This window comes from Lindgomyces ingoldianus (genome assembly GCF_010093535.1).
Source record: "Lindgomyces ingoldianus strain ATCC 200398 unplaced genomic scaffold BDR25scaffold_13, whole genome shotgun sequence".
Classification (NCBI taxonomy): Eukaryota; Fungi; Ascomycota; class Dothideomycetes; order Pleosporales; family Lindgomycetaceae; genus Lindgomyces; species Lindgomyces ingoldianus.
The window spans coordinates 830,956-856,534 of record NW_022985174.1 but is presented as its reverse complement, the minus strand read 5'-3'; the positions used below and the strand labels follow the sequence as shown (position 1 = coordinate 856,534).

The following is a 25,579-nucleotide window of genomic DNA, read 5'->3' as shown; positions in this document are numbered from 1 at the left end:
AGGGGGCCAGGGATCAGCGAAAAGAACACTCCATCCTATACCATCGTTTTGACTGGAAAGGATATGGTCGGAGCGGGTCGGCCGCCCTCCGTGCTTGCGTTATCGGCACGTTCATTCCTTTCCCTGAGACTTAAACATGGCAAATATTTAAGCTTAAAGGCGCTTCGGCCTGCGCGCAGATGGCACTACGGCTAGAGTAGAAGATTCCATGATCTCATGACGCTTAGCGTTTGGAATGGTCGTCCATAGAACGGATTCTTCGCTCTCAATAGTTTGACGAACTTTTCCCTCGGGCGGATTCGCACGCTGGGTCAAGCCTTGCGTCTACTTGAAATTAAAATCAAGCTTCTATATTTTTTTCCTTCAATAATTCTGCGTCAATATAAGGCAATGATGGTCCTGGCTCCCTGAACGTCCATTTTGAGGTTGGCGTTTCTAACCCAAATCGGTAGCCTTGCGTGTAGTTTTGCGCGTTCATTTTTTTCAGTCGATCGCAAAAGCAGGTAGAGAATGGAGCGAAATTTCCATTAGGTGACGAGAACTAAACTAGGCGAATTGAACGATAATGTAAAGTCTCGGGAGCGAGAGAGAGCTCCGAGGTGTCGGCATTGCACCTAACCATGATCTGACCTTGGCAAACCATCGGATCCCTCCCCAAAGGGTAAAACGTAATTTTAAAATTTTCATGGCAGATTAGGTGTTTCTATCATATCACGTAGTTCTTCAGCGAGGTAACCATCGTGGCAGCAGTGTGGGTGCGCGAACTGATTTGAGCATCCCGCAGCACCAACCACATCTGGCCTAGCCATGGTCAGCCTTGGCGCAACCATGGTTGGGTGACCTTCTGCATGGTGAATATAGTACGAATATGCGCTAGTCCTAATGAATGACTAGAGCAGCACATGATGTATCATCACGTGGGACCCCAGTATTACCTGTGACATCGCTCCGACGAATGCCAAATTTCTGAGGGAGGACATAGAATGTTGCTGCTAGGGATATTTAATATTCAGGCTAACACTCGAATGATCGTGACGTAAGGATTCTCACAGACGATCGTCGCTGTGGATAGCCGCAGAGAACGGGCATGAGGCGCAGATTAATGAGGGTGTTGACATAAACTCTAACGACTGCAGCATTTGCGACAGCTGGAGTGAAATGACGCTGTGGATTACTGCGGGGAGCGGGCTCGAAGCTGTGGTCAAGCTGCTACCTGGGAAGGGTGCTAAGCTAGTATCTAAGGGTGGAAAATATGGTCAGTTGCCGCCATTATAAGCTGTACAGAACTGGAACGAGGCAATTTTAAAGCTGCTGCTTGAGAAGGGCCCTATGCTCAAGTTCAAGAACAAAGAAAGTAGTATAACGTTTCTGTCGTACATTGGAATGGATGGATTATGGAGCTGAAGAGGTGGAAGGCAGTTGTTCGAAGGGAAAAACAAGTTGGTAGAAAGTAAACAGTAGATGTGACGTGAGTTTGTCGGCGGAGAGAAGACGCTTCAGGGGTTCTACGTAATGATGGCCGTTAGTTATGCTGTGAACTAGCTGTAAGAGGATGCTTTCGTGTTGCTTGCCCGCGAGGTGGGAGTTCGACGATACGAAGTATATCCGTTGTGCGAAAAGTCAGGGTGACTGTGCGGTTTTCGCGAGAAATCTGTTGATGACGGTCAAAGGGCGAAGTGAAAGATAGTTGTTTTAGCCTGGATTGTATCTGGTGGACTTGTAACACTACGCATCTCGTATAGGTGGTACACCATATGGTCAAGTTAGGTGCCCCGGCAGCCGGACAGGTAATTCACGATCAATGTACCAGGTATATATCAACACGGACGGAGGCAAACCTGCATGCCTACGGATTCCACGCTTTGCGAAAATGGGATTACAAACTCTGTTTTCCTATTCGATTTCATATCACTTACCCCTGCCAAACTGGAGGACCAGGTGCCGTATAACTCGTCTTCACGGGATAGTAGCTCCAAATGAGTCCCGCCTCGCCTGACTTGTACGCTCCCGGAAACGCGACTAAAGGACCCGGCTGACCATTTCCACCACCCTTAACCTCGACCTGGGCGCAGGAAAGGTAGATCTGAGCTCCGCCAGCTGACGACGCTTGGTGGAGGGCAATGCTTTCGACGCGGACGAGGTACTTGCCACTTGGGACATTCTTTGGAATTTGGAAGTCGACTTGGGTCTTTTCTGTATGAGGAGAGGGAAGTCAGCGTTTTTCACAAGATAGAGGGTCTCGTGGAATAGTGAGGTGACGTACTATACGCTGGCCATGTCTTCTCGTCCGATGTAAGCGCCCCTCCATTCGCAGACGGGACGGCATCTATCTTCGCTACCTTAAACCAAACACTCCCCGAGGGCTCCCAGGTATTAATATCTGCCGAGTCGGGAACTTTGGCCATGTAGAACTGAAGGGGGCCAAAATGAGATATCTGCGCCATGGCAACAAAACCGAGGGTGTCACCAGCAGCAACAGTAGCCGTCGACGACCCAATGCGGTTCTGGAAGCAACGCATGTCAGCGCTGTTGACGTCTGTAACCCCCTGGTTACCCTGGTAGTTCTTAGTCTGCCGGACGGTGATCCACTCTGAAGCCTCGGGTTGGCCATTAATGACGAGCTTTGAAAAGCGATCTAAACTTGGCTGAGTTAGAGATTTAGGATAGGGTATAGGGGGACTAACAGTGCGCTTGAGCAGTTGCTGCCATCAGCAGCAAAGAGGTAAAGAACTGCATCCTTGGGTACTATTGGGAACGCACAGTTCTTGATGGAACCAAGAAAACCGAGGCCAGACAGCGATAATCGAGAGAGATACGGAGGGGGAAGGCGATAATGTACCCCAGGCCTCCACATATGCATGGCGTAAGGAATTTCGAAATGCCGAAACGATCTCGGCAACTTGGAATTAAGACGCAGCCATTTGCGATGGTCGACCATGTGCCAATTCTGTCTGCGTTTCTGAAGAGGAAGTGTGAGCTGCGACGGTATTTAGCCGACGTTGTATATACGACAGAAATTAATATTCCAACGTTCCAAAACACTAACTAAGATCTAGAAACTCTTATTGGCTCGGATCATGGGAAATTCATCTACTTCTATGACGGCAGTACTCTCGTTCACAGAGTAAGATGGTGAACAAGCAGTCCTATCGGGAGCGTTTGCCACCGGGGGATCATATATTTGTAGAAGTCATGTGAAATGAAGTCTTGCAGTAAGGTAGGCGAATCCTTCGGTGAGGGGTCCATAGATAACAGAATGAGTAAGCTTGTAGGAAATCGCAGACTATGGGTAGAAATTACTGAAAACGGTGCTGCGTAGGTAGTTTCGCAAGGCAAAGCTTTAACCTAACACAAAACCTCGGAGTGTCGCCGACCAACTAGAGGGCATATTGTCTTGGGTAAGAGTATTGCAGGAGTGTCGTCATTAGTGAGCTATGCTGATTGAGCACGTCCGATCATGTCTAGAACGCCATCTGCACTTCAGGACCTTCGTTTGCAGTGCCTAGACGTATGTTTCTTGCCCTTTGGCTTAGTTTCGAGAAATTGGACTAGATTTCCTTCTGGATATTTCAGCCTTGTTCAGCTTCGAAGTCGGTGGCTAAGGCATCACATCTCGTTCGCTTCCAGTATGATGACCTTGGGTTGTCTTGCCGCCCACTGATTTGCTAGATAATTACTCCAAGGGACCCGGCGTAGCGACGCTCTTGGATGTTTCACACCCAAATATGGACATCGTGGCGCGTTCGAGAGTACCTTGTGAGGGTTGGTAGAGAGGAGCGCAAGCGACGGCACGAAAAAAAAGCTCACGAATAAAAAATTGACAGATAGATAAAAGTCGAGGTTCAATGGGAGGAGCAGGGCATACTAGTTGCAGAGGCTGGGTTTACAGGTATGTGGGAGAGCAGAAATCACCGAGTTGATGAGGGCATCTGCTCAAGAGTTGGCACGGACTTTCATGATGATGCACCTCTTCACACCCAGGAAAAGGACGGCAGGCACGTTCGTCCATGGCCTCTGCGTAGCGGACCTCTGCTTCAAGGCATTGGATCGTAAAATAAGAAATCTATGGGTGCAGACTGTGCGATGGCAACGCTAATGTGTCGAGAGGTGTGACGGGAGACCCAGTGCATATCAAGATTCATGAATCATAACAATTTAATTAACAACTTAAGCGCACAGACGTCTGGTTCGTGCTTAACTACCCCTCGTCCTCACCATGCTCCTTATAAGCCATCTCAAAAATTTCTTTTTTACTTTTCCAACAAACTACCTAGGGTCGAATTATCGTTGAGAAGTCTGTTATCGACGTCGTCGTAAGCACACAGTGCCGGTTCCAGGCAGCCGTTACCCCGAAACCGACTTCGGGATATCGCAACAACGAGACCCCTGTTTCCCCAATGAATCCCTCCGACCTCTACCGTAACTCCTCATATCATTCCCCTGGAGATACCTGCCTCCTTGGCTGGCGACAGGAAATATCGGGGACACATCAAGCAAAGCGATGGGTAACTTAGTACCGTGAAGAAAGTTGGAGCCTAATTCGCTTCCCGGATTTTCACCGCTCCTTTGGAGTGATCCCCGCACGACTACTTGATAATGACAGTCTATCAAGAGAACTGAATTTCAAAATGAGGCAGATTAAATGCCGAGGCGGTCATGCCCAACTATCAAGGCGCTGTTGCGGAGCCGGTTGTCAGCAACTTTTCAAATATTGATATTCTACAGTAGTGGACTGATTGATGCGAGATGCAAAAAAGAATTGTCCCAAAACTTTACCCAGAGGATACAATATGTTGAATTAATCAGAAACTCACGTCAAGTAACCCGAAGACAGAGATGTGATATCGGAGCTATAGTGGAGTGGTCTTGGATAGGTTTCGTATCCGTGTAAGCTCAGATATGACGCTTGTAGTAGTGTCTCGCCAGTCTTTATGTCACAGCATCACGGAAATCACATGATTGCTCTCGACGAAAGAGTTAGGGGAGCTACTAATTCCATCAAGGCGTTCGCCACCGAAGGGATATCTTAGAAGGCTGGCTCCGATTCTACAAGAAGTATCGAATTCATTCAAACAATCAATTCGAAACCTCTGAAATCAAAGCCTTAACGCCATTTCTACCGCTACTCCGGCTCGGCCTGGAACACATTGGAGTGGAGCGTTCGCGTGTGCGTGCGGTTTGGAGCACGAGTAAGGATTTCGGCTAGATTGGATTATAGAGAGTGGGTTTGAAACTTACCATTACATTATGAGAAAACTTCTTAGGCCATACACAAGACTAAAACTCCTCTCTTGTCCGAGGGGGTGCATTATAGCGACCAAGAATAAGCTCCTAACACGCCATCTTCCCCTGCTCCCTTTCTAGAGCCCCTTCAATATTCCCACCTTATTTCTGCTAACGAAGGGTGCACTTCGCCCTCTATCAAATGCCAAGACCTATATGACACCAGAAAATGGAAGCGACTAGGTAGTCCTAAAGATAAATAGCCACCTAATAACGCAGTCTTGCAAAGCAGCCCCCTACAATCAGTATCCAAAGGTAGCTTACTTCTGACTAAACAGAACTTAAGAGAGCGCAAAATCCCCATAGGCCTAGAAACCGACAGCTGTGCAGAGAGGACATCTTGTAAAAAGCTGACAGAACATGACCTGAGTCCGTATAATTTGGGAGCTCAGTAAGCCACTAGACTAAATGTCAAATCCTATCTCAATAATGGGAATGACGGGATATATGCGAACTGTAGTACTGTGCATAGTAGCTCGATTCGGCGCCTATTGACTTGATGAAAAACTTCGGTCACCACCGCGGGCTCTGTTTGGGATATGATCCGTGGCTGGTAAGCTGTTATAATGGCTTCCCTGTACGACTGTGGTTGCATAGACCTTCTCCTGGTTCAGCATTCGGGGTATTTCACTATGATAGTGGTTCTGTAACTAGAAGTATGCTGGTAAATATAATAGTAAGTTTGAGACCGCAGCATTCTTAATACCCATCCTCAGGAAACATTCAAACTACCAAACAGCTTTGGGTTAGGTTGTGCACAAGAAGGTATATACAAATCCCACATTAAAAAAATTACTCATATCTCCATCCCCTTCATCGTTCACGGAGATTTGCAGCAAGGGCAGTCTGAGAACCACTTGCTCTCTGGCTCATCCAACACCAAACATCTCACTTCGATGCTCTCACTGAGTACTATATCCTTTGGTGCTGCAGGATTCTTGAATGGAGCATGTGCACAAACTAGCATCCGTTAGCTCTATTAAATCCGAAAGTGGATAGCAATCATACTTCTACTCACGCCATCTAGATTATCCCAAATCTTGATAGCAGTAACTTCGTCCGTAGTTTGTTTGTCCAGGTAATACCACTTTTGGTCCTCTGAATGCTTGAAGGTTGCAGTTTGCCCTCGCTTCTCAAAGGTTTCTCTAAGAAGATCACAAGGTTGAATAGCGTCTGGTTCTACGCTTTGGTAATCCATAGTTGCAAGAGGCCAGTCTTGAACTGGAGCGGCCAGGGGACGCCAGATACTAGTAGAGATTAGGAGTTGTGCAACGAGCGATAGAAGGCAGTCTCACTTGATCATTTGCACCCGGCCCCTGAGGACGGTATCCACGTCTTCCCACGGATGAAGATTCTCTCGTAAACGTCTTATAGCAGCTTCCTCGAATTGATCACAGTGTACCTATAGTCTGATAAGTTTCCGGAACGTGTTGCAGTTATATAAGTTGGAATTAAGGGAAAGACGTACCATTGTAGCCGGCTGCTCTGCTATGTTGCCATTTTGCATATTTTCGGGTTCCGGCCCTCGCTTTCGATGGGTATGATCAAAGACAATTACCCGCTTGCCCCCCGTCAGCTTCATGGCGAGCTCTGTAACTTGCGGATAATAAAGCTGTTTCACGGTATCGCGCTGGTTTTGGCGAAGAGCGTCGATCAAATCAGGAGAGATTTCGTCTTTAGCGTAAGTGAAGCCATGAATGTCAAGATTGAAGTCGTTCATTTTCGGCCTAGCATTGGTGATAGGCACCGAATGCTCCTGCCATTTGAAGTTCATGTGGTCGTAGCCCTGACAAGGGTTGGTCCGAATGTATGGGTTGCCGCGTGATGGGTCCCAAGGTTCGAGGAATCGCATCTGCGCTGTGGTCTGACTCGGCGAGGTACTAATACCGTTGACGAGAGGGGCTGGCTCTGCCGATGCTAATCCTTTTGATGCTGGTTCTTGGGCCGGTGTCTGTGGCTGGGATGGCTCTCCTTGAAGTTGCACTTCCGAACGCAGTGGTGCAGGCTCCTCTTGAGCGGTCTCGTTAACATGGCTTTCCGTGGGAATCAATTCTGCACTTGTCTCTTTCTCCTTGACATCGGCTGCTGTTGGTTTAACGGCATCAACTCCATTCAACAAAAGGGGCCGTTCCACGGCTTGGTCTCCGTTAGCCAATGACACTGAATGTTCCGGAATTGATTCTTTCGCCACGACTGTCGGATCCTCCCAAACTGGAAAGAATTCAATGGCGGATGGCCACGCATTTCGAAGATCGTAAATCATTCTTATCTGCCACCCACTCGCCGCTGCTAATGCCCTCCACTCCTCTTCGTCTCTTTCTTTGCTGCCAACTGCTACCATCATGTTCAAATCAGCGTACCGGGAGAGTCGCCCTACATCACCACTCTTCAACACAGATTCCAAAATCACTAGGCGGCTTCGGTTTCCCTTTTTAATCGCTCGTCTGATATTCTTCAAGACTATAGTTGCCTTTTCGTCATCCCAGTCATGCAGACACCACTTCATAACGTACACCTCGGAGCTAGGAACCTCGACAAAGAAATCTCCAGCGATGAGGTTTTCCTCCGGGATTTGATCTTGGACTTTAGCATACTGGCCATCGGTGCTGTGGAAATTGCTCTTGGCTTGCTGGATCACTTCCGGAAGGTCCAGAATTGCACCCTTCATATTCTTGAACTTTCCCAATAGAGATGCGATGAAGCCTCCGGTCCCACCTCCGACATCTAGGATCGACGCATCTGCAACTACGTGCCAGGGATAGTCCTCGAGGATTCCAGGGACTTGGGCTGTTGCTCCAGCGCTCAGTGTCTTCTGGAATTTTTCAATCCAGCCTTTTTCGGTGAAGTAGTCGAACATGCTCTCATCAGTATCGTAGTTGATCTGCGCAGGTGTTCGTACTACGCCGGCTCCAATGGATTCAGGAATCCCACGCGCCATGTCGTAGAATTCATTTCCATACAGTTCGACCAAATTTCGCCATTGAGACCAATGGTCCGATTGGAGCAGTGTTGAGACATGGTTATTGGAATAGGTCTTGGTTGATATATCATAGGTAAAAATGCCATTATTGGTCAGAGTCCGGAGCACTTGACCGAGGCGGTCATGTCGCGAATTACTAACTTCTGCGAGAGCAAAGAGAGTCTTCGGTCCAGAACGCAGGGCGTCTGGGATGTTGAGATCAACGGCAGCTACCAAGCATTTGGTGTTGGTGTAGCCTGGATGGTGAGTATCACGTGATAATAGAAAGGGAAACTCAATGCTTACCTAAGAAATGGTCTGCGAGCACTGCGTGACCGGGTTCTAGAAGTAGGCGTAGTTCCGATAATAGATCAACTGCTTCCGATGCAAGCGCAGAGGTTCGGAAATCAGGTAGCTTGTCTGTATCATGGAGGGATTCTTGGAGGAGGGGTTTGGCATCAGTTTGGAGTTGTTTTGAGACAGTCCTCAACGACGCGATTAAGTCTTCAAGAATTGCCTCCATGGTGAAAAGTCCAAATGCCCAGATGAGTTAAGAAGCTGGCCTTGAGCCCGGAGTCTCGAAGTCATAAAGATCTTTTTTGCAAGGCCTGAAGATTCGTGTCCCGGCCCCGGTTAAACGGAACAAGGATAGGTCCAGCGGAACTTTCTGTACCTGGCACCCAACTCAAAGAACATCTCCTGATTGCCAATAAAGTCGTCCGAGGTTCATGGCCCATCAGTAGATTTGCGACAACTCGCAACGCACAAATGGATGTTAGTGCCCGCGATTCACGCTTTCCTGAACAAGCACGCCGCCTCCTCGGAATCCTCGCCGAATCCGACAACCAAGAAGACCAAAACGCACCACAAACTCCGCTGGGAAACGATGCTGAATTCAAATTGCCCGTTCCCCCGGAACGTGTCTTTCTATCCCGCTGCATCTATCCCTAGCGATCGCGTTGACGGCTGCAACCACCGTACTTCCCGAGGTCGCTTATGCGATGCTATGCAAGGGACTCGAAGCATGGCAGAAGTGACGAGACAAATCAATATGTCGGACCCATTCCCGTAACGGCCTCAATTCCCAATATTCTTGGAGTCTTTGTACTTTACCCATTGGGGAACTTCTCTATGAGAAGCCAGGCCCAAAGGACTTTCTGGATTATTTATCAGTCCATGAGGTCGGTCATGCTTCTCGCTAGGATCTGGACACTCGGCGATGTTCACTTACTAAGGGATAGTCACAACGCGAAATTATCCCATCACGTTTTCCTGTCACTAGTTCGAAGGATTGGACTTCGGGGTAGCCCTTTCAAATTTCAACTAATATACCATATGCACGCAATATCGGAACCAGAACAGGGTTTCTATGCTAACTAGCGGTTGTCTCGTTCTCCTTTCATTGCTATCGATATCTTCGCCATCGCACGTCTTTCGCTGCTCGTCCCGAACTCGTCGATCTAGATGAAATGCCAGAGCTCCGTTACGACTCCGTCCAGTGTTCTGGTTCGACGGGCGCACCTGTAGATACTCGGGTCCTGCGGGCGTGGTGTGAGCGTTGGGCTTGCTGAATAGAGCAGTTTGTGTAGCCCTTGTCAAATCTGCCCTTCTAAACTTAAAGGAGCTTACATGTTAGCTTTACCTCAGCATTCTAGCACGCGAGAACTATAACGGTACAGTAGACCGACGGTCCTTTCTCTACTACGTTATCTAGTTAAGGATTGTTTTTATATCGATTAGCTTAGCTTAAAGCCTCAAGCACGATCTGAAGGCACCTGAAAATATGCAGGTGCTCCACCTGCTGATTTCGAACAATGTTAGGTGTACTGACGGCCAGGAATAATGGCCGTAGAGGGCTTCAGTGAAGCTCGAAATCATGGATTCAGCCGGATTAATTAGCATGACACAGATGCATTAAGAAGTGAGATCACTTTCGCATGTATTGGCGGTGTCAAGCAGTTATATCACAGCAATGAGGCAATGGTTATTATGAAGTCCGCGATCTGGAGAAGTATCTGGTGTCACATGTCAGGAAATACCGACCTAAGCGATGTAAGAGGCATTAATATAATACATTTATGTACACCTGCGTTTTAAAAGTTGTTAAAGAATTGCTCAAGGTCGAAATCGAAGCCATTAGGAACATAGTCGCAATCTGACACTGGCTGGGGATTGTTGAATTTACTGGGCGTATCGCAGTCTCTCGAAGCCGTTCGCTTAGGCTCCTCATGAAAGACGTTGGTGTCACCTGAGGCGTTGCTCGAGCCCAAAATTGGAAAGGAGTTCCATTGGGGTTGCTTTCCTTTGGAGGTTGAAGATTGATTTATTGTGACTTCTTGTGTGGTACTTGGAGTGAGATTTCCAATCTGTTCGTTTGGAAGGCAAGTAGGGAAATAATATTGGTAATCATTACGGATTTGAGGGTATCCAGGGCAGGTAGCGTTCAGGGCATTGAAGTCACTAGGACCACTGACAAGATCCGGGGGCGTGACTTGAGAGTCGAAAATGCTCTCTGGTGACGACTCATGATGAGAATCTTGAAAGCCGTCTGTGCTAGATCTGGAGGGCGAGGAATGGCCGTGTTGTGTTCCCCTGCCTTTCTCTCTAAGAGGACCATTGCCTGCATTAGCTGCATAGCTTCCTGAAAAAGGAGATATAGTTCCACTTGTCTGCTTAGATTGAGTGCACGGGCCCCTTTGCTCTGAGTCTATCGTAGTGAAAGTGGCAAGACTGCTAGGGGAGTAGGTGGTATCGCTCTCCGAAGCCGTGTTTAGGAGTCTTAGCTTGCAGTTTTGGATGATCGACGGTATTCGTTGTTTAATTCGATTCAGGATCGGCTCCAGTGCTGGCGCAAGTTCCCTAGTCAATTCTTCTTCAAGAACTTCGAATAGAACCCGTTCGAGCCTCGGAGTGAAAGCATGCTGATCATAGGGAGAAGGGACCTCTCCATCATTCGGGAATAAGAGCCTGTAAAGAATTTTCCATTTCTCTTCCGTAGTTTTTGCATGTGCATATGGTGCCTTCTTGAAGTCGAGTTTGTTCAGCATCTGTGGTCGAATACGGTCATCAGGGGGTTCTGGCCGCTTGTTGCAGTACGTGTCTGCCTGCTGATGCGCTGTGTATGCATCTTCAGACTCCATTTCTTTCCAGCATCGTAAACAACGAAGAGGTTGCGTGTGCACCCTTTTAATGTGGTCTTTAAGCTTTGCCATATCCGCAAAACCTGCGCCTCTGCACGCTGCTCGAGCGAACTTCTCGGGCTGTCTCTGAAAAAAAGGGCACTTTAAGCGCCGGTGGGGAACCCCAAATGGCGATTTTTTTCCGTTTTTCTTCGGTGGCCGATCATTATTATCACCATCATCGCCTGAGTCATCTCCGCCATCTCCAGGATCTCTCCCACCTCCGCGTGCTCGCTTCCTTTGTGGTGGGTGATCCGATGCTTGGGAAGATGAGGATGACGAAGACTCTCTCTGTCGTTTCTCAGACGGATTAGAGCCCCCCAGACCATCCGTAGCTTCGAATGCATAATCCACAAGCTCGCAGACAAGGAGCTCCTTAATTTGAACTAATGCTGTACTGAGGAGTCTCTCAGTGCGTTCGCTTGGCATTCCCATTCGATCTTTGTCGCTTAAATCCTCGGTCTGGCAGTCTTCATTTTGCTCGGCGCCTGTACGATTTACCATATAACCTCTACTATCTAGGTCTTTTGATAGTCTCGGGGAATTCTCAGGTTTCTTTTCTGTCCCTTCAGTCCGTTCTTGCGGGGGGGGACTTGCTTGGGACTGGTTAAAGGAGGGCTTTATTCGTACCCATCTCTTCCCCATGCGTTCAATGGGAGAGTCATTAGAATTGTCGTCATGTTCTTCATTGATGAATTGTGGTTCACGATGCTTCACACATGGCCGTCGCTTAGCTTGGATCGGTGAACTATCAATGTCCACTGGCCTTGAATCTTCCCTTGCTTGTGGACGGAGGGGCACATTTCTGTGCCACCTAGATTCCTTGAAACGAGGGCCCTACGAACGTAAAGGTACACATTAGCAAGTGCCTCATATAAAGGAAGGGGGGGTTAACACCCTAGCATGCCTTAGTTGTCTTTATCTGCTGAAGGCCTCTAAAAAGAGCTTTGCGGCGCGAAAACTTGAGACATACAAGTACGTGTACCGCGACTGACGTACCTCCTTGGAAATAGCAGCCGAACTCTTCCCTTCGCCAGGGGATTTTGGTGCAGGCGGGCATTGTTGAGAAGATGGCCACTTTTCAACGGGTTCGGTTGCGTACTTTTCTTCGACGTGGTGCCGATGCGCTTGGTCCATCTTGCGAACTTTTCGGTCAGACTTGGTGGCCGGCTCATCGTTTCCCCCTTCATAGCCATTTTCGGTATATATACTGGATTTGCCTCTAGAGGATGGCTGCCGTCGGCGAGTTAAAGGCCGGCCAATGTGGTTATAGATATCAGGGTTTTGGACTACTGCAGAGGAGCGAGGGACGGTATCTAGCGAGACAAATGACACCCCCCTACGCCAACAGCTTTGCTCGATGGATTTCAGCAACCATCGTAGAGGTTCAAACTGAATCCCAAGACTGACTTGACGGTAGTCGACCTTACTCCACACCTCCTCATCTCTTATGAATATGACTTTGGCGACTTCCTGTGCCAGTTCACTACCGGTCGTACAGAGTTGCTCATGATACCAGTAGACTTCATATGGATCTCTACAAAAAGCGCAGCGTCTCGCATGTTCTATGAAGTTCCACGCAGCATCTTCTTCCCTCGTACTAAGTTCTCGCATGGATATGGGTATGGGTATGCTATTACTCCCTGAACGATAGCCGGAGTTGTTCGAGGAGACAAACTTGGGCGGTGCCTGGCATTCATGTGCGGACGACTGACGCGTGGAGTCAATAACGGGATCATTTTGGAAGGGACAATAGCTGGATTGGTAGCCAGAGTCGCTCGACTCGATTGAAAAGACGCTCTTTGCGCCTGAGTTTATGGAGACTGAAGACGCTGAACGCTGTTGAGGCGGATACGGTGGTGGCACGTGGTAGGAAGACAGAGCGAACGATACTCGACGGCCACTAGTGCTCGGGTAATGGTGATCGGTCTGTTGGTTTGCCATTGTGTCTGATCTTTATGTAGCCAGTACATTCACGACGAGCCAAACGATTGCTCCCAGGTGTAAGAGAGAATTTTATTACCAGCCGCGGATAACCACATATTATGATTAATCAGGCTGGGCCCCAGATGGGCGAGAGCACAAATGTGCGATCGCTCCAGTGTCAGGCAAAACCGGTGAAGCACCAGCCACTCAGCCATCGCCACAGAGCCACTTAGCCACAGCAGCTTCTGCGTATGAACCAATAGGGTCAATATCCCACCCTTCAAGATGGAGAGCGCAGATGTGCGTTGGCGAATGTTCGAGTTGCTGGGTTTCTCCAATACCAGGCAAGACATACCGAGATGAAGAGCCCGTAGATATGGAGAAAGAGCTGTTAGCTAGAGTTCCCTTATCAGTTACTTGTCACTTGTCCCCCATCGTTAAGTAGGATAACTCCGGGTTATGACTAGGTTACAAGGGCTAGTATGTTCATTTGATATTGAGGAAGAGATATTCTGACGAACTCTCCAAGGAACTGCGAACTGATCTCGCCCTTCTTATCCTCCAGCACACTATTTCTTTATCAACAATAGGCTCCATTATGTTACACGCATAAAATACCGAGCGGGTCGATTATTCGAGCTTCCAGAGCTCGTATGCCGAGGGTAGCACTAATGCGCGATTCACCATGATAAGATTTATCCAGTCTTCGGGCTTTTTCTAGATTTTATTACTCACGGAGTGTTTCTAGATCAGGGAAACCATATGTAGTGGTGGTGCGACGCTGTAGTAAATTTATTACCATACGAAAATCTCAGCTTTCTTTCCCATGCGTCGACTCATCCCAACATGGAAATGGCGCCTTCGTAGCTGCCAATGTATGGACGTGAATAGCTACCATTCGTCTCCTGCGCAACGGATTAGCTGATTTTCTAGTCTGCTAGTAAATCCATCGCAGAGGCAAAATTACCGGACTTTATAAAGACAAAGGGGGTGCCACCCTTTCCACATGATAAATAACCACCAATCACCTAAAGGAAGTATTTGAGAATAGGCATTGGACGCAGAATCTAATTGTGCTTCGAATAGTGGTTGAAACTACTATCGGCTCGGGCCCAGACGCATTGTAAGGATTTTTGGTGGTGATACCTGCTCGGGTCCCCGTACTATTTGTCCTTCCAAAATCCCTTGAGAGAAGGATGTGGATAGCTGGAAGTTTATCGGAGAATAGTGAATACTTTCAAGCAAACCATATTAACAGCACTAAGTTTCTTATGCGGACTGACAGACGTTCAACCTGTCCAAGTCGATAGAAATTGGGAGTCTTCCTGTACGCACTGAATTTGAAGCGCTAATTTGTCCAGCTTGCTATGAATGAAGAGTATTGTGGTCATGTTTGCCAAAAGCTGCACAATCAACACCAAGAAAGACTGTCTTCTACCAGATCTAGCTCTTCGATTTCTTTCTAGAAGTTCTCCCTTGACCCAACTTCTATACTATGCTTTTGGCTTTGGTAGTGTTCACCCGAGTCTCTGGAACTCTCCTCGGAATTATCGACATCTCTGCCGCTTTCATATCGCTGCTCATCATTCCGACGCTTTCGGACTACGTCATTACCTTCACCGCGTCACGCATAATTAGTTCACAAACATATTTAAAAATTCAGCCAGTTTTCGGTGGATTCATTTATCACAAGTTGAGCTGTGATAGCGTGTCGCAAGCCGTTGAATGTGGCTAAAGAAACTTGCAAAAGGAGATGACCTTACCAACTGAGCGACGAACCACACCATGCGTAAACGTACTCCACAACAAACCTGGAATTCTTTCAACCCATTCCTCGGCTCATCTTTACCCCGCCCGGCAATTTCTACTTGCATCTCCAGTCCCCGAAAAAAATTAGCACCTGTTTGTTGTTGCCACATCCTACCCCCAGATCGAGAAATCCACATAGCGATTTCCCACCCCCTTTAATTAATTTAGTACCCTCTCGGGATGGTATAGTAGACAACTAATTCCTATAGCATTAATTCGACTAGTTTCCACTGCCCCGGTTGGCTGCAACACGCTATGATGAAGTCGACTCGACTGGTTAGATCAATACACCCCTCAGCATTGAGATACCCGGGTCTCCTTCACCCCAAACGATCAACCTCCTTAGATTCAGATGAAGGACAAAGTTAGGCACTGGAAACAGCTCTGAAAGCACAACAGCGGTCATAGCCTCCCTCTAGCTAGTTTAGCTCCAACAATGGGCTATGCAGTAGTCCGGACGCATGGTCTGGCATTCAGTAGGTACGATAAGGTTGAAGAGATGACTAAAAGGCTATGTTTGGATGCAGGTCTTCGCCTCTTCACCCCTCTTGCCCCAATAACAACCGCTAACCAACCCGGCCCAAAATTCCGGGCCATCTCTCATCCCACCCAGACCACCGGGCTCGGCGCCACAAATTGCGAGATATTAAACTTTAAGTCATAGTGATCAAAGTATACATCTATATATATGGGAACCCGTTAGTCTCATGCTTGCCAAAACCGCCTGTCCACATACCTGGTTGTCCGCGCTTGTAAACACCAGGGATCTTGACCAATGGCCCTGGAGTGCCAACTGCACTGTTTAGATTGACGATGTTAACATGTGCGCATGTCATATAATACTGAGAGTCCTGTGGGTTCGGGAAAATGTGCTCGAAGCGTAACAAGTACTTCCCAGGTGGAGTTGTCTTCGGGATTGTGAAATTCCACTGCCACGGTTGTTATTCAGGTGATCCGATGTCTATTCCGTTTCTTCCATGTTGGGGAAGAGAATAAGATAGAACGAGAATTAACCCACACTCTGGACGTTGAGCGTCCCCCAAATCGCCTTATACTCGTTGTACAGATTCTTGTTCTCCGGAAGCGAAAAATCTAGCGATTGTTCCGTTCGCCCAGTGACGCTCATGATCTTGAACCAATCGCCATCGCCTGTGTATGCATTCAAATCATCCGTTGGGGAATGGGAGAGCCATGCAGATGCGAAGCCCGGGTGGTAGATACGTGCGACGTCGGCGCCCTGTTCAACACCATTAGGGAAGAGGAATACAGGAGCTAGAATTCAATCAGACCCATGAAGGCTTGAGGCAAATAGAGGAACACACGATGGGTCCGAAAAGTAGATATAGGAAGAATGAGACCGTACAGCTAGCCTCGGCTCTCCAGCGGCAAATCCGACAGTATCGCCTGCTCGTATCGTCGCCGTCTTTGGTTTAGACCAGGATGCGCTGGCATTGCGTCCGCAGCGGATGTCAGTTGACGTGGGCTCAGTGTTTGGTGCGAGTAGTGCGATGTCGGGTTGCGTAATTGTGGTTGAGGGGCTTATTTCTCTAAGAATCTGTCAGACTTGGTTCGTTTTCGACATTGGGAAACATGGAAGAAGGTACGGTGGAACTTACCGGACGTATTCCCATGTTTTTGACCATGTGTTGTTGAAAATGAGACGCCCGAAAGTATCTGCATGAAGGAGACGTACATTAGTCTACTCAATCGTGATAGAATTCAGGGAAATGAGGGAGGAAGACGGACAATGCGCGTTGGCCTGGCTCAGCAATCCAGAGGCGAAGAGGATGACTGCGGGGGACTTCATCGCGGAAGCAAGGGTCTCTAGATCCTCGTGTGCACGACGATACTATGCAAAGCTTCGAACATATCTGGCCTTTAAGCTTTCTCAAACCCTATACTCTTCGCAGACACGTTGCATTCGTTACATTGGTAACTTGATAGTATATGCGCACTCACGGCGTAGTACATGCTCCATATTACACTCCTGCAGTCTATTCTCGCACGAGATGCAGGGAAACCCTAAAGAATGCGGGGGAATGCACACTACTAGCCCTTACTTCAGGATAGTCTTCTAGGTGTTAATATGTTTCTTGTGAAGCGGTGTCTTCTCATCAGATCACCTAGGCACGCGATAAAGTGATTTGACTTTAGCCTATTTTAGATTCGGAAGGTCGTGGACTTCTCCCGTGGGTGATGAGGCCATGTACGCTGTGAAGATGACTATATTCTCTACAGTCCTGAGAGACGTATAATAGACGTGATGTTCTAGGCGCACGACACAGTAGGCGAAAGGATGACCTGTTGGTGCAGGAGGATGTACATTTTAATTAATTGATCGGAGTAGGCTTAGGCTTGAGGAAATCTCAACGCTTTAAGTGCGACTTTGTTGGTTCATGACGATTTGAGTGTACGGCATGCTCCAGCTTGCTCCAGGAACAGCGTCTATCATCCTACACACCACGGTGATGGGATGACATTGATTGAAGTATCCGATGTTTCCACCCTATAGTAGACTAGCATCTCCCTGAATAATTATGAGTATCCTTAATTGCTCTACCCTTACGGTACAAAACGCCCTCATTCCACCACTAAGTGCCAAAGACCAGCGCATTGTCGCAATGAAAAACTCAGCCTAGACCCAAGCCCTCTCCACCCACGTTTTCGTGATGATGTGCATATGAAGTTGCCTAGGTATCGAGAACTCGTGAGGCCCAGGGGGCTTAGGAGGCGACCTGAAGGCGGCATCCACTGGCTCGCGGCTGCCAAACGACAATTAACAAGCGAACTTGGGGTGTTGTGCATTTGCAGATGCACAGAGGAAACAGATCTCGAAGCAGTTGCGCTCGGTGGCGTGGCTTGAGGATTAGAGCGCATATCTCGCAAGTTATGCGGGAGAAGAACGATAGGTATTGGGAGTACGTATAAGATTTTGAAAACGGAGTCGAGAGTTTAAGGAGACGGGTTTGGTGGAGTAGGAATAGTTGGAATGGCGGGCATTGGGTGATGCGAGATGATTGACTGGGTTTATTGATAGCAGGGAATCGAATGAGCGATTCAGGTGCATAGATCTCGTGGAATAAAAGCAAAGTTCGGGGATATTTAAGCGCATGTAAAAGGCAGCACTGGTCACTGTTCATCCGATGGCGTGTCTAAATCACGGGAATCGTGTCAACATTCTACTACCTAGGCAGATAAACGTCAGCCAAGTCCAGTAGCTACTACTAAGCTGTGTCGAATCCACAATGTCTGGCCGTTACATCTACGCCGTCAAAAGGAATGGACCAGAAATTACACTCGGCTCCCGTGAAAACGGCATCGACAGCACTGTCATCTGCAACCGGAATTCCAAAGACGAGAGATGGGGGCTTCCGAAGCCTTTGCAAATGCCAAACAGCAGGTCAAGCACTTTGAGCAGAATATTGCCTTATAAAGTTAGTCAAGAAAACAGCATCGCGTTAAGCTAATTTAAGCTTAGCGCAAGTAGCCAGCCTTGCGCGACGGGTCAACCTCGGCGTAGACACGTTTCTCTCTCTCAAACACATATCTCCATCCATGTTATGCTGCCGTGTTGCTGTAGACATTTCGGCTTGTTTTGACGGGTTGTCCTCATGCCCTCGATCCTACCACTGCCATGATCAGCCTACAGTCTATTGTTTTATTCCTCATATCCTACTTCGTAATACCGCGTCTTACATTCCTTCCCAAGTCCCTCCATGGCCTCCTCACGATATTCGGACCCTTCCTCCTCCCGCGACTCGTGAACCTTTTCAACACCTCTCGCGCAACTTCCCGGAGCGTTCCCGTGCGGCCGGTGCCTACCAAGGTGCTCCGCGCCCTCAACATCCTCTTTGCTAGCGCCGTCGTTTCCCTCGTCCTCAGCGTTCCCTACTTTGCACCCGAAAACATATTCTTGAAGACGCAGAGTCGACTGCAAATACAAGCCGATGTGCTCTTTGCGCGGCTCAAACTGCTGCGCCCGTTGACAGAGGAGGATGAGGTCCTACGTTCAAAGTTCAGCGCAAGTGGACAGTACAAGCTACTGTACCTGACGTATGGTCCGGACACATTGATCAATTGTATATGGTGCACAACTTCCGATGGGATCGACGCCCAGAATTACTTCTTATACAGCCTTCCAAAGATGGTCACACCACATATCTTCCATCTAGCCGTCCTCGGACTGGCAACCTCCTCCCTCGTAGGCAGCGAAGGATCCCGGTTTCGGACACACGCAACAATAGCAGGATTGCTTTTGATGGTGGCGGAGATATGGTTCCTGAATAGCTACGACGTCACGTTAAACAAGAAGGCAAAGGTGCTCCAGGAACTCGACTTCGTGCATTGGCGCGTTCGTGTCCTGAGGTATTTGGCGTTTGCGGCGTCAGACGGTATCCTGGCGTGTGTGCTGTGGGCAACCAGCACAAACCGTTGGTTGGCTTCCCCGCCCGCTATCGCGGAACGCCTGGAGGTGACAACACGACAGGCGGAGGAGACGCTCAATAAACTCCGGGCCCTAGGTCTCCTAACGAACTCGATCAACAGGGATCCAGCGTTGAGGGGCGTAAGAGAGGAATACTGGCAGACCGAGGGGACTGTCATGGCAGAAACGGTGCAGGAAGAGGAGGTTATGGATACGATCAATCAAGCAGTCAACAACCTGGATCTCAGAAGCCTCGAGGGCCGGGTTGGTGAAGTTGCAGACGGGATTCTCGCTGGCATCGATGGTCTACGGGGATCACAAACGCTCTCAGCAAGCGATATGCAGTGACGCACATCCATCAGTTTATGCTCGCGGATATAGATGGCATGGCCATTTGGGATCATTTTTCTTGCATCATGCATTGTGCGGAGTCCCGAACGATACAGGGTATGCAGGAAATTCTCAGATTTCTGCACACACGCACTAGAATATGATCTACGCCTTGCTTGAGGGACGAGGCAAAATCGTCATTTGATTCGCCAATGGTGCAGGCTCTTGTCAATGGCTTCCTTTGTTGAGCCGCGGATTTCCGACTTCCGAATTGAGTCTCCAGCTCTGACATTGTCACTCCATCGTCAATTCTGCTGTCGCATTCCCAGTCCGATATCGCAACGTTTCAAATTACGCTCTCTCGTGTTCCCCGTCACGGCTTGCATACCCCACAGTCTTTTCTTCAGATTACGATCCGTGCGGTTGAGGATGAGTCTTCAACACCTCCGCACTCCGGCGATCGGACAAACTCCAGTTCAGCGTCACGCGGATACGTCCGGCAAGCTACGGTATTGGCTGGATAGCGCAGGCACGTGATTCGCTGTGCGCCCTATGCAATGCCGTACAAGCCAGGAACATGACATAGACCTCGCTTGGCTTTTCACATCGAGATACCAGCGGCGAGAGAATCTAGCAGGCGGTAAGAGTGGCCCGTGTGATATGGGAGTGTGACTCCGAGGTGTCCTGTAATATAAGGTTGCCGCATTTCCCCGTTTTCTCTTACCCAGTCTCACATTTTTTGCAATTCCTTGAGTGGAGCTGCTTTTCTATTGGAATTTATCATTTGTCTACCTAACATATTGTGGCTTTAACTCGTCGACATGTCTCCCATCGCATTGACCCCTCCTGTAGAAGAGAACCGAACATCGGACCTCACTCTTAGTGGCATCGAACACAGTCTCCAAAAAACCGCCCCGTCTGTCTTGAAATCCCAGTCTAATAGCAGCACCCTCTCAGACACACTCACAAATGGTGTTACCAACGGCACCAAATTCAGCAATGGCGTCGCCACTCCCCTCGCCGAACTCGATGCCTCCCTTCTCAACGTCACTCTCACCACCTCACCCCGCCCCGTTCCAGAAATAGGATCCGCAGAAATAGCATCACAAAAGATCTGCACCGACCACATGATCCAGGCTCAATGGACCGTCCAACAAGGCTGGTCTGCTCCCTCCTTACAACCTTATGGTCCTCTGTCCCTCATGCCAACGGCATCCTGTCTGCACTACGCGACCGAGTGTTTCGAAGGCATGAAACTATATCGTGGGTTCGACGGCAAACTACGTCTATTCCGGCCCGAACTTAACTGTAATCGGATGCTGGTTTCCACGAACAGGATTGCGCTCCCCGGGTTCCCACCACAAGAATTGCTAAAGTTGATCGTCAAGCTGTGTGCGACTGATGGAGCGAAGTGGCTTCCTAAAAGCAGGCCGGGGGCGTTTTTGTACATCAGGCCGACGATGATAGCATCAGACCCCGCGCTGGGTGTTCAACGACCGAAAGAAGCCCTCCTCTTCGTCATCCTAACATGTTTCCCGCCTATGGACGGCTCACCCTCTGGTCTCAGACTCCTAGCTAGTAAAGACGACATGGTGCGCGCCTGGCCGGGTGGTTTCGGCTACGCGAAAGTCGGCGCGAACTACGGACCCAGTCTAGTCGCGCAGGGTGAGGCAAGAGCAATGGGGTATGATCAGATTCTCTGGTTGTTCGGGGAAAACTGCAATGTTACGGAAGCCGGGGCGTCAAATTTCTTCGTGGTGTGGAGGACAAGGGAGGGAGCGTTGCAACTGGTTACGGCGCCGTTGTCGGAGAGGATTATTTTAGATGGGATTACCAGGAGATCTGTGCTTGAGCTTGCGAGAACGAGGCTGGAGATGGGGTGGGAGGAGTTGGAAAAGGTGGAGATTGTGGAGAGGAAGTTTAGCATGATGGAGATTGAGGAGGCAGTGCAGGAGGAACGGCTGATCGAAGCGTTTGCAGCGGGGACGGCATTCTTTATTGCGCCAGTTGGACATATTCATTTTAGGGGGATGGATTTGGCGGTTCCGATGAAAGAGGGAGAGGGAGGGGCGTATACGAGAGTGATCAAGTCGTGGCTGAAGGGGATTATGTGGGGGAATGAAGAACATGAGTGGGGGTATGTGATTGATGAGGAGTGTGGTTGATATGGTCCACAAGACTCGTGCTTAGAGCATGTTTGGGAGAGAGGTGGCTTATGAGCTTTCCTGGGTGAGTGGTTTTGGTTGCGGCGTTGGAATTGTGATTCTGATCTACGGGAAGCTTTTTGGGCAAGTGAGCGGGTCTAAAGCTTTCGGCGTTGGGATCTGGGCTTGGGGTTTGAAGAATCTTTTGTATTATTATACAGCCCTGTAGCATAGATACTTGCACGCATCTTTGGGAGCTCGTTCTCGGGATTTGCGTCGCAACTGTTAATCAATGCTAATTTTACTGAGCTTTCGTCTTCGTTTTATGAATCAATATTACCACCGTGCCTTTTCTGAAGAACTAGCACCTTAGAAAAGTAGGCTGGACTGTTTTAAGGATATACCTTCCTTTTGTATGCCTGTTAGTCAATGCCACACTTTTCGGCACAGCTATTGAAATTGACTTATAAGAATTGAGGAGTTTATAGAAACTAAATATTTAGGCACACTGAATTCAAACAGTGAATATAATTCTCCTTACTTCTACTTAGTTGTGAGGAGCATACGTTGAAGTTTCTAATGTATGGGCGCGAGGTTAGTTAATAGATGGGTTAAGGCTAAGGGTTGGCGTTGTGCTCAGGCCCTGCTGCACATTGAGACTACACACTCCTTCTAGAAGCAAGAACCGCAGTCACAGATTGATATTAAGCCAGACCGCACTGAGTCTACAGAATCATGCAAGTTATATTGTGAAAGTCAAGGCTACAGAATAGCCATTGTAATTGGCAGACGAAGACTCAATATGCAGACTTAGAGAATCTACATCTGTCTACAAGTAATGCTTTCGCTCATATGCATTTCGCTTGCTGAAGGTTATCAGATCATTCACTAGGAACAACGACTCAGATCGAGGGAAGAACTGATTTGCCGTTATCTGGACCCTCTGTTCCTTTGATTCGAGTTTTTCACTTCTTATACTGCTTCTGCTACCAGCTCCACTATCCGAAATGACGGTTTTCATGCTAACGGCTCCGAGTGGAATCCGGAATTGAAGCCAATCTGCATTCGTAGCAAACCGTGAGGTCCTGTACACCTCACGCGAATGAAAATGCAATAAAAGAGATTCTTGACCTGGGGATGCGATGTGGACTTAGGGACATGGGCTGCCATACTTCTGCTGGCTTGAACGAGTGGCATGCGACCTGAAAAGTTGCTACTCTGGGTTCACAATGCCTAGAGTCATCGGCAAAATCGACAATGGGTTCTCGTTGCCTTACGAATTAAGGCTAACCTTATGCTGCGACATGACATACTTACTCGACACGAAGAGAGGACGTTCTTAGAGTGGACTTTCCTAGAGATGGTTGAATATTGGCCGCGCTCAAGGGAAGAGCTATAGAGAAGTAGATCTTCACGAAGATTGCTTATATAAGCTTAACTTTCGATCAGAGATCTTCCCTCTATCTCCCTTCATAGCACCCTCAAGGTCTCGGAGTAGGAACTCGACGTTTTTGCTTCCTATCCTAAGGAAATTTCCCTTCATATTGCGCCTTTCATTGGTACTCCCTCGCTTATGGTGGCTGTGGAGCCATTCCGAAGGAATTCCTTATGAATTCCTCCATACCCCGTTCTTTGGGCTAGCGGCATTGCTTTTCATGAGTTCAAATCTTTTAGAATACTATCGGGGTGCCACACTCACATTTCCCATGCGGCAAGTTCTTCTCTGTTTTCTGAAATTCCAAGGTCCCTTTACTGCATACTACCTCGGGTGATGACGCGGCGCTTAAATTGCAACGGTCAAATGGCGAAACTGCGTTTCATAAAACACTCTTAAGCCTACGGAGTATACCCAGCGATCTCGGTCGTACATTACTTTATCTGGTAATTTGTGGAGCGAGATCTCTTGGTTACGTATGGTATCTCATCTTTTTGAGTGCTCATCACGGCGCGATCTAGGTTACAAAGTCAAGCTTTCGTCGCTCAGATTCTAATTGTCTTGACTTGATATTAGTACTCCCACATGTCTCTATTCAAATGGAGTGCATGCTCTTAGTTTGTTTCCAAAATTTGACAGACTAGCCATACTTCCTCTCATCGTATTACCAAAATGCATATTTTTCTCATCGTTGCGTCGCTTATTCCGATCTTCGTTTCCGCTACTACTCACCAGTTGATCGTGGGCTCATTTGGAACTAATTTTCTATACACCCTCGAATTCGACGATGAAGCTCTGACATTAGACCTCATTTACACGACAAATACGTCTATATCCAGTTCGTGGATTGCCCTTAGCGTATGTATCGAATACAATTAAAAAAAACCTATCAGACTTACGACCTCTAGTATGATAAGAAGAACCTCTACGGAACCGGGTGGGGCTCCAGCACTCCGTCATTTGTTAGTTATGCCCTGGGAGGGGGAACGAACATTCAATACAGCACAACCTTGCCTCTTGGCGGAAACTGCTCTAGCACTACTAAACCTATCTTCATCGTCGCAGAAACCAAAAAGCCGTATACCGTGTATGGCGTCCCTTTCGGTGGATCCGCAGGCTGCGGTAGCGTCATGTCCGTTGACAAGAATGGGGCTTTGAACCAGGTCATTCAAAACCTTACCTACTTGTCTACTTCCGGTGTGCATGGGATGGCCTTGAATGCCGAAAATACCTTCATTTACTCGGCGGATGACTCTGCCAATTCGATTTGGACACACGCCGTTGATCCTACATCTGGTGAGCTGGAATTTGTGAGCAGGCTAGGTGGGCCAAGCACTGGGAGCGATCCTCGACATGTCGCAATTCATCCGAACGGAAAGTATCTCTACGTGTTGTTGGAAGGGAGTAGCCAAGTGGCGCTTTATAGCATCGACCCGTCTTCTGGGATTCCGAGCTATACAAATATCACGTATCCGCTGATCCCGTCAAGTAAGCCATCGCTCACGCTTCACTCCTTTCATTTCATGTATCAACCCTAACGACTTCTAGGTGCTTTAGCATCGGATTACTGGGCCGATGAAGTCATGCTCTCCGCATCATCCAAATACCTCTGGGCCACAAATCGAGGTCGCTCCAACACAACTCTCGGCTACATATCTGCATTTTTGCTTGCAAATGACGGGTCCATATCCAAACAGCTGTTTCTCACGGAAACAACGAATAGCGGTGGGTCTGCGAATGCGGTAGCGACTAGCGACTTCAGTGATGAATGGGTCGCGTTGACGGATAGCTCGGTGGGGTTTGTGCAGATTTGGAGGCTGAGCGGAAATGGGACTGTGGCGAAGGTTGTGGCACAGTTGAATATTCACGATGGGGGGTGTTGTGCGAATGCTGTTTGGTATTCTTGAATATTTTGGCTCAAGTGCAGTGTACTCTTGCATTTTGAATATACAAACATATTATTACTGCGATTATGGATCTGCACTAGCGAGAAGGGGAGAACCTTGGGGTCCAAGGACCTAGATCGGCAAGGGGATCGTTATTTAGAATATTGTGGGATCGAAGTATGGAGCTAGTGCTATAGAGTTGAAC

The 25,579-nt window shown here is 48.3% G+C and overlaps 10 protein-coding genes across 10 annotated transcripts; 5 read left to right on the top strand and 5 right to left on the bottom strand.

Annotated features, from left to right (window-relative positions):
- Positions 1-1,912: 1,912 nt before the first annotated feature.
- On the bottom strand, positions 1,913-2,736 carry BDR25DRAFT_367631 (glycoside hydrolase family 61 protein-like protein; the record flags this gene model as incomplete). The annotated part of the gene is made up of 3 exons (XM_033697012.1): positions 1,913-2,193; positions 2,264-2,635; positions 2,685-2,736. 3 exons carry the CDS (start codon positions 2,734-2,736, stop codon positions 1,913-1,915), a joined length of 705 nt encoding a protein of 234 aa, XP_033548617.1.
- Positions 2,737-2,878: 142 nt separating this feature from the next.
- Positions 2,879-4,151, top strand: BDR25DRAFT_354264 (uncharacterized protein; the record flags this gene model as incomplete). Its single annotated transcript, XM_033695282.1, has 9 exons — positions 2,879-3,030; positions 3,126-3,194; positions 3,256-3,315; positions 3,382-3,427; positions 3,466-3,498; positions 3,553-3,641; positions 3,697-3,749; positions 3,836-4,049; positions 4,106-4,151. 9 exons carry the CDS (start codon positions 2,879-2,881, stop codon positions 4,149-4,151), a joined length of 762 nt encoding a protein of 253 aa, XP_033548616.1.
- Positions 4,152-6,048: 1,897 nt separating this feature from the next.
- On the bottom strand, positions 6,049-8,797 carry BDR25DRAFT_260319 (S-adenosyl-L-methionine-dependent methyltransferase). The gene is made up of 5 exons (XM_033686641.1): positions 8,549-8,797; positions 6,752-8,499; positions 6,579-6,685; positions 6,292-6,530; positions 6,049-6,243 (listed from the first exon to the last, which is right to left on the bottom strand). Exons 1-5 carry the CDS (start codon positions 8,763-8,765, stop codon positions 6,104-6,106), a joined length of 2,451 nt encoding a protein of 816 aa, XP_033548615.1. The 5' UTR covers positions 8,766-8,797; the 3' UTR covers positions 6,049-6,103.
- Positions 8,798-9,010: 213 nt separating this feature from the next.
- Positions 9,011-10,308, top strand: BDR25DRAFT_354261 (uncharacterized protein; the record flags this gene model as incomplete). The annotated part of the gene is made up of 10 exons (XM_033695281.1): positions 9,011-9,161; positions 9,194-9,231; positions 9,266-9,545; positions 9,623-9,748; positions 9,799-9,836; positions 9,906-9,931; positions 10,014-10,031; positions 10,080-10,103; positions 10,162-10,236; positions 10,275-10,308. 10 exons carry the CDS (start codon positions 9,011-9,013, stop codon positions 10,306-10,308), a joined length of 810 nt encoding a protein of 269 aa, XP_033548614.1.
- A 27-nt stretch (positions 10,309-10,335) lies between these two features.
- BDR25DRAFT_393297 (uncharacterized protein) lies at positions 10,336-15,562 on the bottom strand (the record flags this gene model as incomplete). The annotated part of the gene is made up of 18 exons (XM_033698249.1): positions 10,336-12,258; positions 12,391-13,375; positions 13,402-13,553; positions 13,585-13,763; positions 13,799-13,897; positions 13,966-14,015; positions 14,083-14,091; positions 14,152-14,166; positions 14,194-14,252; positions 14,331-14,375; positions 14,408-14,581; positions 14,635-14,712; positions 14,757-14,790; positions 14,829-14,961; positions 15,038-15,214; positions 15,265-15,330; positions 15,388-15,409; positions 15,446-15,562. 18 exons carry the CDS (start codon positions 15,560-15,562, stop codon positions 10,336-10,338), a joined length of 4,317 nt encoding a protein of 1,438 aa, XP_033548613.1.
- Positions 15,563-15,756: 194 nt separating this feature from the next.
- On the bottom strand, positions 15,757-16,978 carry BDR25DRAFT_367624 (uncharacterized protein; the record flags this gene model as incomplete). Its single annotated transcript, XM_033697010.1, has 6 exons — positions 16,903-16,978; positions 16,773-16,830; positions 16,520-16,703; positions 16,175-16,393; positions 15,893-16,085; positions 15,757-15,836 (listed from the first exon to the last, which is right to left on the bottom strand). Exons 1-6 carry the CDS (start codon positions 16,961-16,963, stop codon positions 15,757-15,759), a joined length of 795 nt encoding a protein of 264 aa, XP_033548612.1. The 5' UTR covers positions 16,964-16,978.
- A 1,729-nt stretch (positions 16,979-18,707) lies between these two features.
- Positions 18,708-20,034, top strand: BDR25DRAFT_22865 (uncharacterized protein). The gene has a single exon (XM_033685283.1). It carries the CDS (start codon positions 18,791-18,793, stop codon positions 19,925-19,927), a length of 1,137 nt encoding a protein of 378 aa, XP_033548611.1. The 5' UTR covers positions 18,708-18,790; the 3' UTR covers positions 19,928-20,034.
- A 696-nt stretch (positions 20,035-20,730) lies between these two features.
- Positions 20,731-22,523, top strand: BDR25DRAFT_354256 (D-aminoacid aminotransferase-like PLP-dependent enzyme; the record flags this gene model as incomplete). The annotated part of the gene is made up of 4 exons (XM_033695280.1): positions 20,731-22,064; positions 22,102-22,260; positions 22,311-22,397; positions 22,451-22,523. 4 exons carry the CDS (start codon positions 20,731-20,733, stop codon positions 22,521-22,523), a joined length of 1,653 nt encoding a protein of 550 aa, XP_033548610.1.
- A 221-nt stretch (positions 22,524-22,744) lies between these two features.
- BDR25DRAFT_354255 (uncharacterized protein) lies at positions 22,745-23,250 on the bottom strand (the record flags this gene model as incomplete). Its single annotated transcript, XM_033695279.1, has 4 exons — positions 22,745-22,778; positions 22,820-22,849; positions 22,887-23,146; positions 23,185-23,250. 4 exons carry the CDS (start codon positions 23,248-23,250, stop codon positions 22,745-22,747), a joined length of 390 nt encoding a protein of 129 aa, XP_033548609.1.
- Positions 23,251-23,902: 652 nt separating this feature from the next.
- BDR25DRAFT_367622 (carboxy-cis,cis-muconate cyclase) lies at positions 23,903-25,503 on the top strand. Its single transcript, XM_033697009.1, has 3 exons — positions 23,903-24,346; positions 24,397-24,976; positions 25,037-25,503. Exons 1-3 carry the CDS (start codon positions 24,161-24,163, stop codon positions 25,393-25,395), a joined length of 1,125 nt encoding a protein of 374 aa, XP_033548608.1. The 5' UTR covers positions 23,903-24,160; the 3' UTR covers positions 25,396-25,503.
- The last annotated feature ends 76 nt before the right edge of the window (positions 25,504-25,579 follow it).